Raw genomic sequence first — 12,146 nt, forward strand, 5'->3', positions numbered from 1 at the left:
TGATCTTCTGTCTATCCTTCCAGTCAGGGGCTTATTTGTTTTGTTTCCATATGCAGTTAAGCCTGATGCTATCACGTTAGCTCAGTAGCTAAAGTGCTTCACCGATGTATTGTCGTGGAGATAAAAGTCACTGTGAATGTCCATTTCGCATTCTCAACTCTCGTTTTCAAGAGGATATAGTATCCGAGGTGGTTTAAAATACAAATCCGTGATCCACAATAGAAAAAGGAGAAAGTGTGGAATCCAATGAGCCAGCTTGTACCTAAGTTACGGTCAGAGCGAAAAAAGATACGTTCTGTACTGCACGCTAGTCCTTCACTTTCACGTTCCTCATCCACAAATCTTTCATCCTCGCTCAAATTAATGGGGTAATTGTCGCTTTCTCGGCCCGAATCTCTCTCGCTGCACTGTAAACAATAGGAAAATGTGAGGAGCCCTTCCTCCGGTGTCGTCACGCTACTTCCGGTAGGGGCAAGGCTTTTTTTTTTTATCAGAGACCAAAAGTTGCGAACTTTATCGTCGTTCTATACTAAATCCTTTCGGCAAAAATATGGCAATATTGCAAAATGATCAAGCATGACACATAGAATGGATCTGCTATCCCCGTTTAAATAAAAAAAAAATCATTTCAGTAGGCCTTTAAACATAAGAGTTGTGTGATAACTTACACATAATTATTCTAACACCAAACTACATACATACCACACCCCCCAAATCCTCTGTGCTTCACCTCACGTGGTATGACAGTAAACGGAGCAGCACCCCTAGTGGCTGACAGCTTCGGGGCGGTTGCCCACCCCCTCGTTGCAAGTCTCCAGTTGTATGTCATAACATGTTCTTACCAAGTTTTTTTTCCTGGCCCCAGACAATTCCCACCCTTGGTAGCCTAGTCTGGGATCGACTTTTTTACTCATCCACCTGGCCCCGCGTCCACCTGTTCTGTCACCCTGCACAATGTAGGTCTGCTCTTGAACGGGTCTGTGCTGAAAACGTAATTTTGTTGTACTTTTTAAGTGCAGTGACGATAAAGTGCTATCCTATCTCATCCTAAAAGACGCAAAAAATCGCAAAGCGCAAAGTGGTGTGGGACGCCTGTGAGTTAGTCTTTTTAATTGTGTTTAGTAAATATGCAATCATATCAATGCATAGGACACGTAATAGGAAAAATGGGACTCAAAAGGATCTCGTTCGAAGCGTACCTAATGAAGTGTCATAAGAATAAATTAGACTGAAGAATTAGCATAAAATGAATTAAAAACACAACAAAAGACTTAGAACAAATGTGTATTTTTGTATCAAAAACAAGACTTTGGTAACTTTTGAAAGCATAAACGTACAAACACAATTTAAAATAAACTTTTTCTCAACTCATGTTGCAGCTTTGTGTCTCTTGCGTGTCCCCGAGGTCTCGCCAGCTTGTTGCAGGCGTCGCTTCTTGGGCTGCAGCGATGTGGAGGCTAGAAGGCAGACACGGCCAAGAATCAAGCACACGCGCCAGCGATTGAACAGTTTACGACAATCAAAACAAAAAAGAAAACGTGAGTTGTTCGGATCATGTTTTTCTTCTTTGTGTTACTAATCATCGTAAAACATGTGTATGCTCGTACATCACTTAAAACCTTTAGCATGTCCGTATGTGGAATTCAATTATGGAACGGATCAACCATAGAAATCAAACAAAGCACCAATATGATTCAGTTTAAGAGACTGTTCAAACTACAAGTGTTCACAAAGTACACAGATAAATATTATTTATGTATTTAATATTTGTTTACTTACTATGGTATATTATTTATTTATTCACTGTTCTGTTACAGAGAACACGGAAAAGGGATACAATTGCTATGGTATGAAAAGGGGTAGGATTAAATACGCTCTGCTTCTTCCTACTCCTTTTCAGACGTGCTGTAATGAAACAATTAGAAATATGTGATGCATTACATCGTATCGTATGCATGTTCCAAAGAAACTGAAACTGAACTGAAGTTGGAGTGTAGGGAAGAACTGAACCGAATATCGTGTCACAAACCTGTGATGAGATTCGAATGCTGGGTGGAACGGTCCACAAAATCCATGGTTTTGTGTTCAGTGTACATTGTTGTTCTTTTTAACAGCCCAGAATTAGGGCTGCAACAACTATTCGATTAAATCGATTAAAATCGATTATAAAAATAGTTGGCGATTAATTTAGTCATCAATTCGTTGGATCTATGCTATGCGCAGAGGATAGATTTTTATTTATTTATTTAATAAACCTGTATTTATAAACTGCAACATTTACAAACAGCTGAGAAACAATAATCAAAATAAGTATGGTGCCAGTATGTTGTTTTTTCTTCAATAAAATACTGGAAAGGATAGAAATGTAGTTTGTCTCTTTTATCCGATTATTAATCAATTAATCAAAGTAATAATCAACAGATTAATCGATTATGAAATTAGTTGTTAGTTGCAGCCCTACCCAGAATAATATCATATATTCTAATATTTTACTGGGTCCATTTCCATTTATCAGTTGTGGTTCTTACAAACATATTTAATAAAATACAAGTTAAAAATGGCCCCTAAAGAGCCTTGAATGAGTGTGTACATAAATGTAAATGGACTTTATTTATAAGCACATCAACATGTAAAGTCAAGCACAAGCTTTATCAGCACTACACTTCACTTCTCTTGGTTTGTCCGTTAATTAAATGCAAAAATCCTTACATTTATTGGTGAAATACATAACTGGATTTTTTTTTTTTTAACAGTATTACAAGACAAATAATAATAATTTTGTGACATAAACATACCAATGAGTGCTTTAAAAACAAAGTGCTTATGTTAGCTACTTTTTTGGGGGGAAACCTTTATTTTGTTATGGCAGTCAGACCGGATGTTGCACACAACACTTTTACTATGAAGGGAAGTGGAATTTAAGGGCGCTTGACAGCTACAATGTTTTTAAATGGAGAATGTCACCCAGCAGTGACTAAGTTTGTGGTTTAAGGCTTGCATCCAAGGCTTTCCACAAATGTTTTATTTTGTTAAATCCTACAGAAGAATATTTCTTATATTTATTTTCAGAAAAGTTATTTTTTTGTGCCTCATAGGACCTCACTGTAGGCTTTGTACAGTCATGTTACACTACCGTTCAAAAGTTTGGGGTCACCCAAACAATTTTGTGGAATAGCCTTCATTTCTAAGAACAAGAATAGACTGTCGAGTTTCAGTTGAAAGTTCTCTTTTTCTGGCCATTTTGAGCGTTTAATTGACCCCACAAATGTGATGCTCCAGAAACTCAATCTGCTCAAAGGAAGGTCAGTTTTGTAGCTTCTGTAACGAGCTAAACTGTTTTCAGATGTGTGAACATGATTGCATAAGGGTTTTATAATCATCAATTAGCCTTCTGAGCCAATGAGCAAACACATTGTACCATTAGAACACTGGAGTGATAGTTTCTGGAAATGGGCCTCTATACACCTATGTAGATATTGCACCAAAAACCAGACATTTGCAGCTAGAATAGTCATTTACCACATTAGCAATGTATAGAGTGTATTTCTTTAAAGTTAAGACTAGTTTAAAGTTATCTTCATTGAAAAGTACAGTGCTTTTCCTTCAAAAATAAGGACATTTCAATGTGACCCCAAACTTTTGAACGGTAGTGTACCTCTAAACAAAATTGATATTAATCCACCTGTTTGTTTTCTTTTTTTCTAAATAAGAATCAATAAGAGAAACCGAATTGTTAAGCAGAATCGAAAGTGGAGTCGGAACTGGACAAATCTGATCAATTCCCATCCTTAATGGACATACACAAACAGCAGTAGCCTCGCCTGTCACCAAAAGGACAAAGCTGCAAGGTATGAGCCACAAGTAGAGATGTCCGATAATGGCTTTTTTGCCGATATCCGATATTACGATATTGTCCAACTCTTAATTACCGATATCAACTGATACCGATATATACAGTCGTGGAATTAACACATTATAATGCCTAATTTTGTTGTGATGCCCCACTGGGTGCATTAAAATAAATCAACTCAAGTTATGGAAAAAAATGCCAACATGGCACTGCCATATTTATTATTGAAGTCACAAAGTGCACTATTTTTTTTAACATGCCTCAAAACAGCAGCTTGGAATTTGGGACATGCTCTCCCTGAGAGAGCATGAGGAGGTTGAGGTGGGCGGGGTTGGGGGGGGGGGGGGCGGGGTTGCAGGGGTGTAGTGTTAGTGCTGCAAGGAGTTCTGGGTATTTGTTCTGTTGTGTTTATGTTGTGTTACGGTGCGGATGTTCTCCCGAAATGTGTTTGTCATTCTTGTTTGGTGTGGGTTCACAGTGTGGCCCTTATTTGTAACAGTGTTAAAGTTGTTTATACGGTCACCCTCAGTGTGACCTGTATGGCTGTTGACCAAGTATGATATGCATTCACTTGTGTGTGTGAAAAGTATGTGGTTGGGCCGGCACGCAAAGGCAGTGCCTTTAAGGTTTGTTGGCGCTCTGTACTTCTCCCTACGTCCGTGTACCACTCCGTACAACGGCGTTTTAAAAAGTCATACATTTTAATTTTTGAAACCGATAATTTCCGATATTACCTCCTCCAACCTCCGAGGACAAAGCTACGCTCCCAGTCTGTGGAATGCTCTCCCTGACCACCTGAGGGCACCACAGACTGTGGATGCTTTTAAAAAAGGCTTAAAAGCCCTTCTTTTAAAAAAAGCCTTTTTTTTAGATATGTGCATACTAGCTATAGCTATTTGGCTGTTCTAGTTTTTATTTCTATTTATTTCTTTATTATCTTTTTTTTAATACACTGTAGCACTTTGAGATTGTTTACTCAATATAAAGTGCTTTTTACAAATAAAATCTATTATTATTATTATTATTACATTTTAAAGCATTTATCGGCCGATATTATCGGACATCTCTAGCCACAAGTGTTAATTTTTTGTATGATTAGCATTGAAAGGCACTGATTGGGATCGGGCAATCAAACTTTTCCAAAGAAATTGGCCAATAATGATCGGTGGCTGATGAATTGGAACACTTGCCACACACAGGAAGCTAATCAGCAAGAGTTGCGGTTGCTCACTCAGGAAAACACTGCCCTCTAGCGTTTTGGAACAGAATTACAAGTCGATTGTCGTTTCAGTTCGATATTGTTTAGTTAAGTTAACGTTAAACACACACTAGGTGAGGTGAAATTACTCTCTGCATTTGACCCACCCCCTTGTTACACCCCCTGGGAGGTGAGGGGAGCAGTGAGCAGCAGCGGTGGCCACGCTTGGGAATAATTTTGGTGATTTATCCCCCAATTCCAACCCTTGATGCTGAGTGCCAAACAGGGAGGTAATGGGTCCCATTTTTATAGTCTTTGGTATGACTCGGCCGGGGTTTGAACTCACGACCTACCGATCTCAGGGCGGACACTCTAACCACAAGGCCACTGAGCAGGCTTTAGTCCAGGAAGGGGCAGTTGATTGTTTCTGCTCGCCAACACATGATTTCCACAAACAAATGTTTCTCCTCATGATTAAAGCATTTCAGTCCCATTTACGTCAATTTCCGTGAGATTCTCCATTTCACATTAGATTTGTTTGGTCAATTTTGGGATTCTATCTGTGCCGTTAGCACGGAAATCATTTGGCTCTACTTTGCCTCACCATATGTGTATGATCAGAACACTCCAAACTGATTAGTAACAAAGAAAAAACCTATGACCCAAGAAAAACATGCGCTCTGAACCGTGTCTGTTCAACCGAAAGGTTCAGATGTATTTCATAAATAATCCCTAATCTGAACCGTGGATTTTGTGAGCCGTTCGACCCCAAACACACGCAGTGCCGCAATGGAACCTACCAAGTTCTTTCTCGACTTCAACCAGCTCTTTCTTTTTTTCCTCGATTTCTCGCTGCGTGGTGTTCATCTCAGCAGATTGTTTCAGCAGATCCTCGCGTTCTTTCTGTGTGTTCAACTTGTTCTGCACCGCCGAGCAGTACTTGTTGAGCAGCTCTGGAGCGGGAAAAGAAGACGTGAGCACGGAATTAAGTCCGACCCTCGCAATTTCCCTGCACAGTGTGGCCAATCATCAACATTTTTGCCATTAAACTTTGTCCCAGCAGCACTCAAACGCAACGCAAATGTCTAACCCAGTGGTTCTTAACCTGGGTTCGATCGAACCCTAGGGGTTCGGTGAGTCGGGCTCAGGGGTTCTGCGGAGGTCAAGACACACCCGACTCATCGTGTAAATAAAAACTTCTCCCTATCGGCGTAAGTACTTATTAATGCCTTATTCGGCATGGCCTTATTATAACCCTAATCATCTAACCCTGGCCCTAACCCTCTAACCCTGGCCCTAACCAAATAACTCTAAATTAAGTCTTTGTTACTTATATGTTCCTCTAGTGTCCAAATAACTTTAAATTAAGTCTTTGTTACTTAGAATATGTTCCCCATACTAAAGTGTTACCAAAAACATACAACTTTGTCTTGAATTTTTTAAAAAACAATATTTTATTTTTCACTAAAGAAGGGTTCGGTGAATGCGCATATGAAACTAATGGGGTTCGGTACCTCCAACAAGGTTAAGAACCACTGGTCTAACCCAAACCTGGGCAAATTACGGCCCGCCGAACAATTCCAATGAATTTTTTTAGACCTTTACCATCAAAACTAAGCCCGCCATTATGGTGTTGTTTTCAAATTACAGTAAATATTCAACTATACAAAGTATTTCAATGGTTAGAATCGGCGCTTTTGAGTGATATACGAGTTATTACGGTGAACTAGGTCACAGCAGCTCAGGCGAAGCACCAAGCAGTGTGGGCCAGGTGTCAGGGACAGACGCGAAAGCAGATTTTTACAACAATGTTTTGCAGAACAGTGATATTATATCAGATTGTAGATGTTTTCTACCCTTTGCGTTCATATTTTGCTTTGTTTTGCTTGGTTGTGAAAGATGTTGATTGAATAAGTAAAAAGAGGAGCGAGGTTCATATGCTGTTAATATTTACTGTTTTGTCATTCATAGTTAATATTGTAAATCCTACATTCTTTACTTCCAAGGACATTCTTGATGTCTCATTCAGTAAGAAAAAAAAAAAAAAAAATCCATTCTTTTTTTTAAGGTGGTCTATCAGACATTATTGTAAGTTTTGTAGTACTGTTCCTGCAAAAAGGGACCCACCTATACTGTACAGCAGATTTTTACAGCGACACACACACACACACACACACACACACACACACACACACACACACACACACACACACACACACACACACACACACACACACACACACACACACACACACACACACACACACACACACACACTTGTATTTGTTACCTTCTTGAGACCTCCAAAAAATGCCTACCTCTTTAGGATCACCCTTCCTAGATATATAAAGATTTGTATTTACAACATTAATAATATATACATACTAATGTATATTAGTAATGTGATTAATAATATATACATACTACATAATAATATATACATACTATGCAAATATAAAAAAGGTAAGCTTTTAGTTATTTGTTTTTAATCTTCATGATTTACTTAAAGGTATTACAGTATGTCCCTATATACATATATATTTTTTAAAATTAATTTTGGCCAAAGGGGGCGCATTTCAAATTCTTATACACACTTGTTATTACATATGTTGGCCAGAAGGGGAGCACTTGTTATTACATATGTTGACCAGAGAGGGAGCACTTTTAAAAGCGACAGTCAATTTGAAAAATCTCTCCTTTTTGGGACCACCCTCATTTGGATAGATTTCACCATTATTGTGAGTTTTTGTAGTACTGTTCCTGCAAAAAGGGACCCACCTATACTGTACAGCAGATTTTTACAGCGACACACACACACACACACACACACACACACACACACACACACACACTCACACACTCACACACACACACACACACTCTTGTATTTGTTACCTTCTTGAGACCTCCAAAAAATGCCTACCTCTCTAGGACCACCCTTCCTAGATATATAAAGATTTGTATTTACAACATTAATAATATATACATACTAATGTGTATTAGTAATGTGATTAATAATATATACATACTACATAATAATATATACATACTATGCAAATATAAAAAAGGTAAGCTTTTAGTTATTTGTTTTTAATCTTCATTATTTACTTAAAGGTATTACAGTATGTCCCTATATACATATATATATTTTTTAAATTAATTTTGGCCAAAGGGGGCGCATTTCAAATTCTTACACACACTTGTTATTACATATGTTGGCCAGAAGGGGAGCACTTGTTATTACATATGTTGACCAGAGAGGGAGCACTTTTAAAAGCGACACAGTCTATTTGAAAAATCTCTCCTTTTTGGGACCACCCTCATTTGGATAGATTTCACCACCAGGGGTGCAAATGAGACATTCTCTATCAGATGCAATGGTTTTCCGTATTGGGACCCTGATTTCGGTCCTAACTTGTTCACCGGTCCTCATATGGAAAGTACTTTTCCTTGTTGAATTCTCAAGAAGGGTAGAAATACAAGAACACTAGGGGTGTAACGGTACGTGTATTTGTATTGAACAGTTTTGGTACGGGGGTTTCGGTTCGGTTCGGAGGTGTACCGAACGAGTATCCACACGGACATATTAAGTAGCGTACCGCACGTTGTGTAAACATGCTAGCAGCGACCGGGCTAGGACAACATGTAAAAGCCAGAGCTGGAAGACCCTCCTGCCTCGTTAAGATCTCCCGTTTGGGAACACTTTGGATGCGCAATACAACAATGGAGGACGGAGGTTTGCCGACATTGTTCAGCAGCTGCTTCTGACAAAACGTCAAACATGCTAACCCATTTGAAGCGTCACCACCGCATTCAAGCAGCCTCTCCTCAGCGAGTCAGGCAGGGCTCAAGCAATAACAAATGTTTTTATAGCAGCAAATATAAGTTAATATTGCATTAAAAACTAGATTTTGTCCCACTTCTATGGTGGAAGAACAATGAGCCCATATATCCTCTTACTGCCAAGTTAGCCAGGCTGGGGGGGGAAAGAAAAGTTAATCTGAGGCTGAGTTGACTTGAAACTGTTTAATGTTGCACTTTTTATATGTAGAAGAAAAGTTGTGTCATTTTAATTAATCTGAGCAACAACTTGAGGCAGTTTAATGTTGATTCACGGGGACCCCGCCTTAAACAAGTTGAAAAACTTATTGGGGTGTTACCATTTAGTGGTCAATTGTACGGAATATGTACTGTACTGTGCAATCTACTAATAAAAGTCTCAATCAATCAATCAAAAAAAGCACTTTATATGTAGAAAGGTTTTGTTAAGAAACCATTCTGAGCCTTATCTTATTTAGTTTTTATTTTATATATGTTGACCACATTAACCCTGGCAATGGACCCTGTGTGTATATGTATGTTATGCCATTGTTTACAAATTTGGTAAATAAATAACCAAAAAATGTATATCTTGTTGTTTTCTTACTGAACCGAAAATGAACTGAACCGTGACCTCTAAACCGAGGTACGTACCGAACCGAAATTGTTCTGTACCGTTACACCCCTAAAGAATACACACAAACACATTTATATATACACACACAGATATACATACATATACAGACATGTTGGGGCGATGTGGCTCAGTTGATAGAGCGGCTGTGCCAGCAATTTAAGGGTTCCAGGTTCGATTCCCGCTTCCGCCATCCTATATTGTGAATACACTAAGCCTACATTTACACTTTATGAATAAAGAGTATATTGCAAATAACTTTAGTCAGCATATGTATATCTTACAAAAGTGAGTACACCCATCAACCATTTTTACAAAACTACATATTTTTAAAGGGGAAAATTAATATGTAATGTCTTTAACATTATTTGTATTTACTCATCTTCAGCATGAATTATTTTTTAACTGTGAAAGTTTTTTCTTAGTTTTTTTGGCGTATATGATATATATGATAGTATTTTCCTTGCAGTAATTCATGAGTACTTTGTTGTGGCTAATAAAGCCATTTTGCACATTTCTGTGTGCCATGTTGGTCAGATACTCTTTGTTTAAATGTGTTAATTGATTACTTTTTCTTCAGCAATTTTACCTTTTGTAATTACAGAAGGAAAAACAACAATTTACTGCGACCGAGACAATGCACTTTCTATTGCAATTTTTGGGAGAACTTATGCAAATTCAGGCATCTCATAAAAGGATCATGAGATCCTAGAGCAGGGGTCTCAAACTCAATTTACCTGGGGGCCACTGGATGCAGAAACTGGGTGAGGCTGGGCCGCAAGAAAAGATTTCTTAAAAAAAAATCTAACATGCACTTTTTAATGAATTCACCTTCTTTGAATGGCTATCCCGCCCTAGCAACATACTTGCCAACCCTCCCGATTTTTCCGGGAGACTCCCAAATTTGTCCCGATTTTCACCCGGACAAGGACAACAATATTAAGGGCGTGCCGTGATAGCACTGCCTTTAACGTCCTCTACAACCTGTCGTCGCGTACGCTTTATCACCATACAAACAGCGTGCCGGCCCAGACACATGTTGTATGCGGCTTCTGAAGACACACGTAAGTGACTGCAAGACATACTTGATCAACAGCCATACAGGTCGCACTGAGGGTGGCCGTATAAACAACTTTATCACTGTTACAAATATGCGCCACACTGTGAACCCACACCAAACATGAATGAAAAACACATTTCGGGAGAACATCCGCACCGTAACACAACATAAACACAACAGAACAAATACCCAGAACACCTTGCAGCCCTAACTCTTCCGGTCTACAATATACACCCCCGCTACCACCAAACCCCGCCCACCTCAACCGACGCACGAGGAGGAGTTAGGGCTGCATGGGATTCTGGGTATTTGTCCTGTTGTGTTTATGTTTTGTTACCGTGCGGATGTTCTCCCGAAATGTGTTTGTCATTCTTGTTTGGTGTGGGTTCAGTGTGGCGCATATTTGTAACAGTGTTAAAGTTGTTTATACGGTCACCCTCAGTGTGACCTGTATGGCTGTTGACCAAGTATGTCTTGCAGTCACTTATGTGTGTGTACAGAAGCCAAATACAACATGTGACTGGGCTGGCACACTGTTTGTACAGGTTGTAGAGGGCGCTAAAGGCAGTGCCATCACGGCACGCCCTTAATATTGTTGCTTGGGTGAAAATCAGCAGACATTTGAGATAATGGTTGCCCTGAAATTCGGGAGTCACCTGGAAAAATCGGGAGGGTTGGCAAGTATGACGCTGTCAAGCACCATTCATATAAAACTCGCGGGCCGCATTAACATTACATTTTCATATTAAGGTGCGGGCCGCAAAATAACATCTCGTGGGCCGCAATTGGCCCGCGTGTCTGAGACCCCTGTCCTAGAGGGACTTGTAGATTTGTGTCAATGTTAAAAAATATTTCATTTTGGATGAAAATTAAACAGATTTTGTTAGATTTGTTGAAAAGGTTACAAAAAACACAAAACAAATGAGGAATTCATAAAATCACAAGCAGATGTAACGTTGTTGAAAAAAATGATCCCTTAAAACATTGCAATCTTTGCCGCAACTTTTTGAAATTGCTGCCACAAAATCAGGCATTTTAGGCCGCAAATATCACAAAAAGAGCCTGCGAAATCCTGGAGAGACTGGTAATAATAGGAGCAAGGTCGAATCTTACCTATTTCCTCATTTAGAATGTGAAAGTTCTCTGAGAGGGGGGCCCCGAACACTTGCAGATTGGCAATTGGGGGGGCTTTGTTCTGGGTACCTCCAAACTTGCCGTTCGAGCTCACGCGTTCGCCCTGTCTGGTCAGGATGCTGGGGCAGGGGATTTTATGTTGGACCAACTGGAAGCGAAAGGAGATTATTCAGAGGCAAAATCACTGCTGTTGCATTACCAAAAGAAGGCGGCACTCACGATTTGTCTGTAGTTGGTTGCAGAGGTCAAATCGTCCATCAAAATTGTGTCCCGCAGGAAATTCTTGAATACTGCAAGGAACAAACAGCTTGTAATTGTGCTGCCATTACAGTTTACAAGTGACGGGTAAATAACAGAGGTGCTGCAACAAAATTGATTGCCATCCGAATCATTACGTCATTTTGAATTAGTGTTCCTGAAAAAAGGGACCCAAGCACCTGTACTGTACAGC

The 12,146-nt window shown here is 39.4% G+C and overlaps 1 protein-coding gene across 2 annotated transcripts in view; it reads right to left on the reverse strand.

Moving 5' to 3' along the window:
- Positions 1–602: 602 nt before the first annotated feature.
- Positions 603–12,146, reverse strand: part of smchd1 (structural maintenance of chromosomes flexible hinge domain containing 1) — a 99,622-nt gene continuing 88,078 nt past the window's right edge. The window contains exons 44-47 of one of the 2 annotated variants that reach the window (XM_062021575.1): positions 11,915–11,985; positions 11,675–11,843; positions 5,849–6,001; positions 603–1,457 (exon numbers count right to left, since the gene is read on the reverse strand). In XM_062021575.1, the coding sequence (XP_061877559.1) occupies positions 1,369–1,457; positions 5,849–6,001; positions 11,675–11,843; positions 11,915–11,985 (482 nt within the window). In that variant the 3' untranslated portion in view covers positions 603–1,368. The remainder of the gene's footprint in view (positions 1,458–5,848; positions 6,002–11,674; positions 11,844–11,914; positions 11,986–12,146) is intronic. The other variant, XM_062021574.1, reaches the window with a different exon arrangement.

The sequence above is a fragment of the Entelurus aequoreus genome, linkage group LG15, assembly GCF_033978785.1.
Source record: "Entelurus aequoreus isolate RoL-2023_Sb linkage group LG15, RoL_Eaeq_v1.1, whole genome shotgun sequence".
NCBI lineage: Eukaryota > Metazoa > Chordata > Actinopteri > Syngnathiformes > Syngnathidae > Entelurus > Entelurus aequoreus.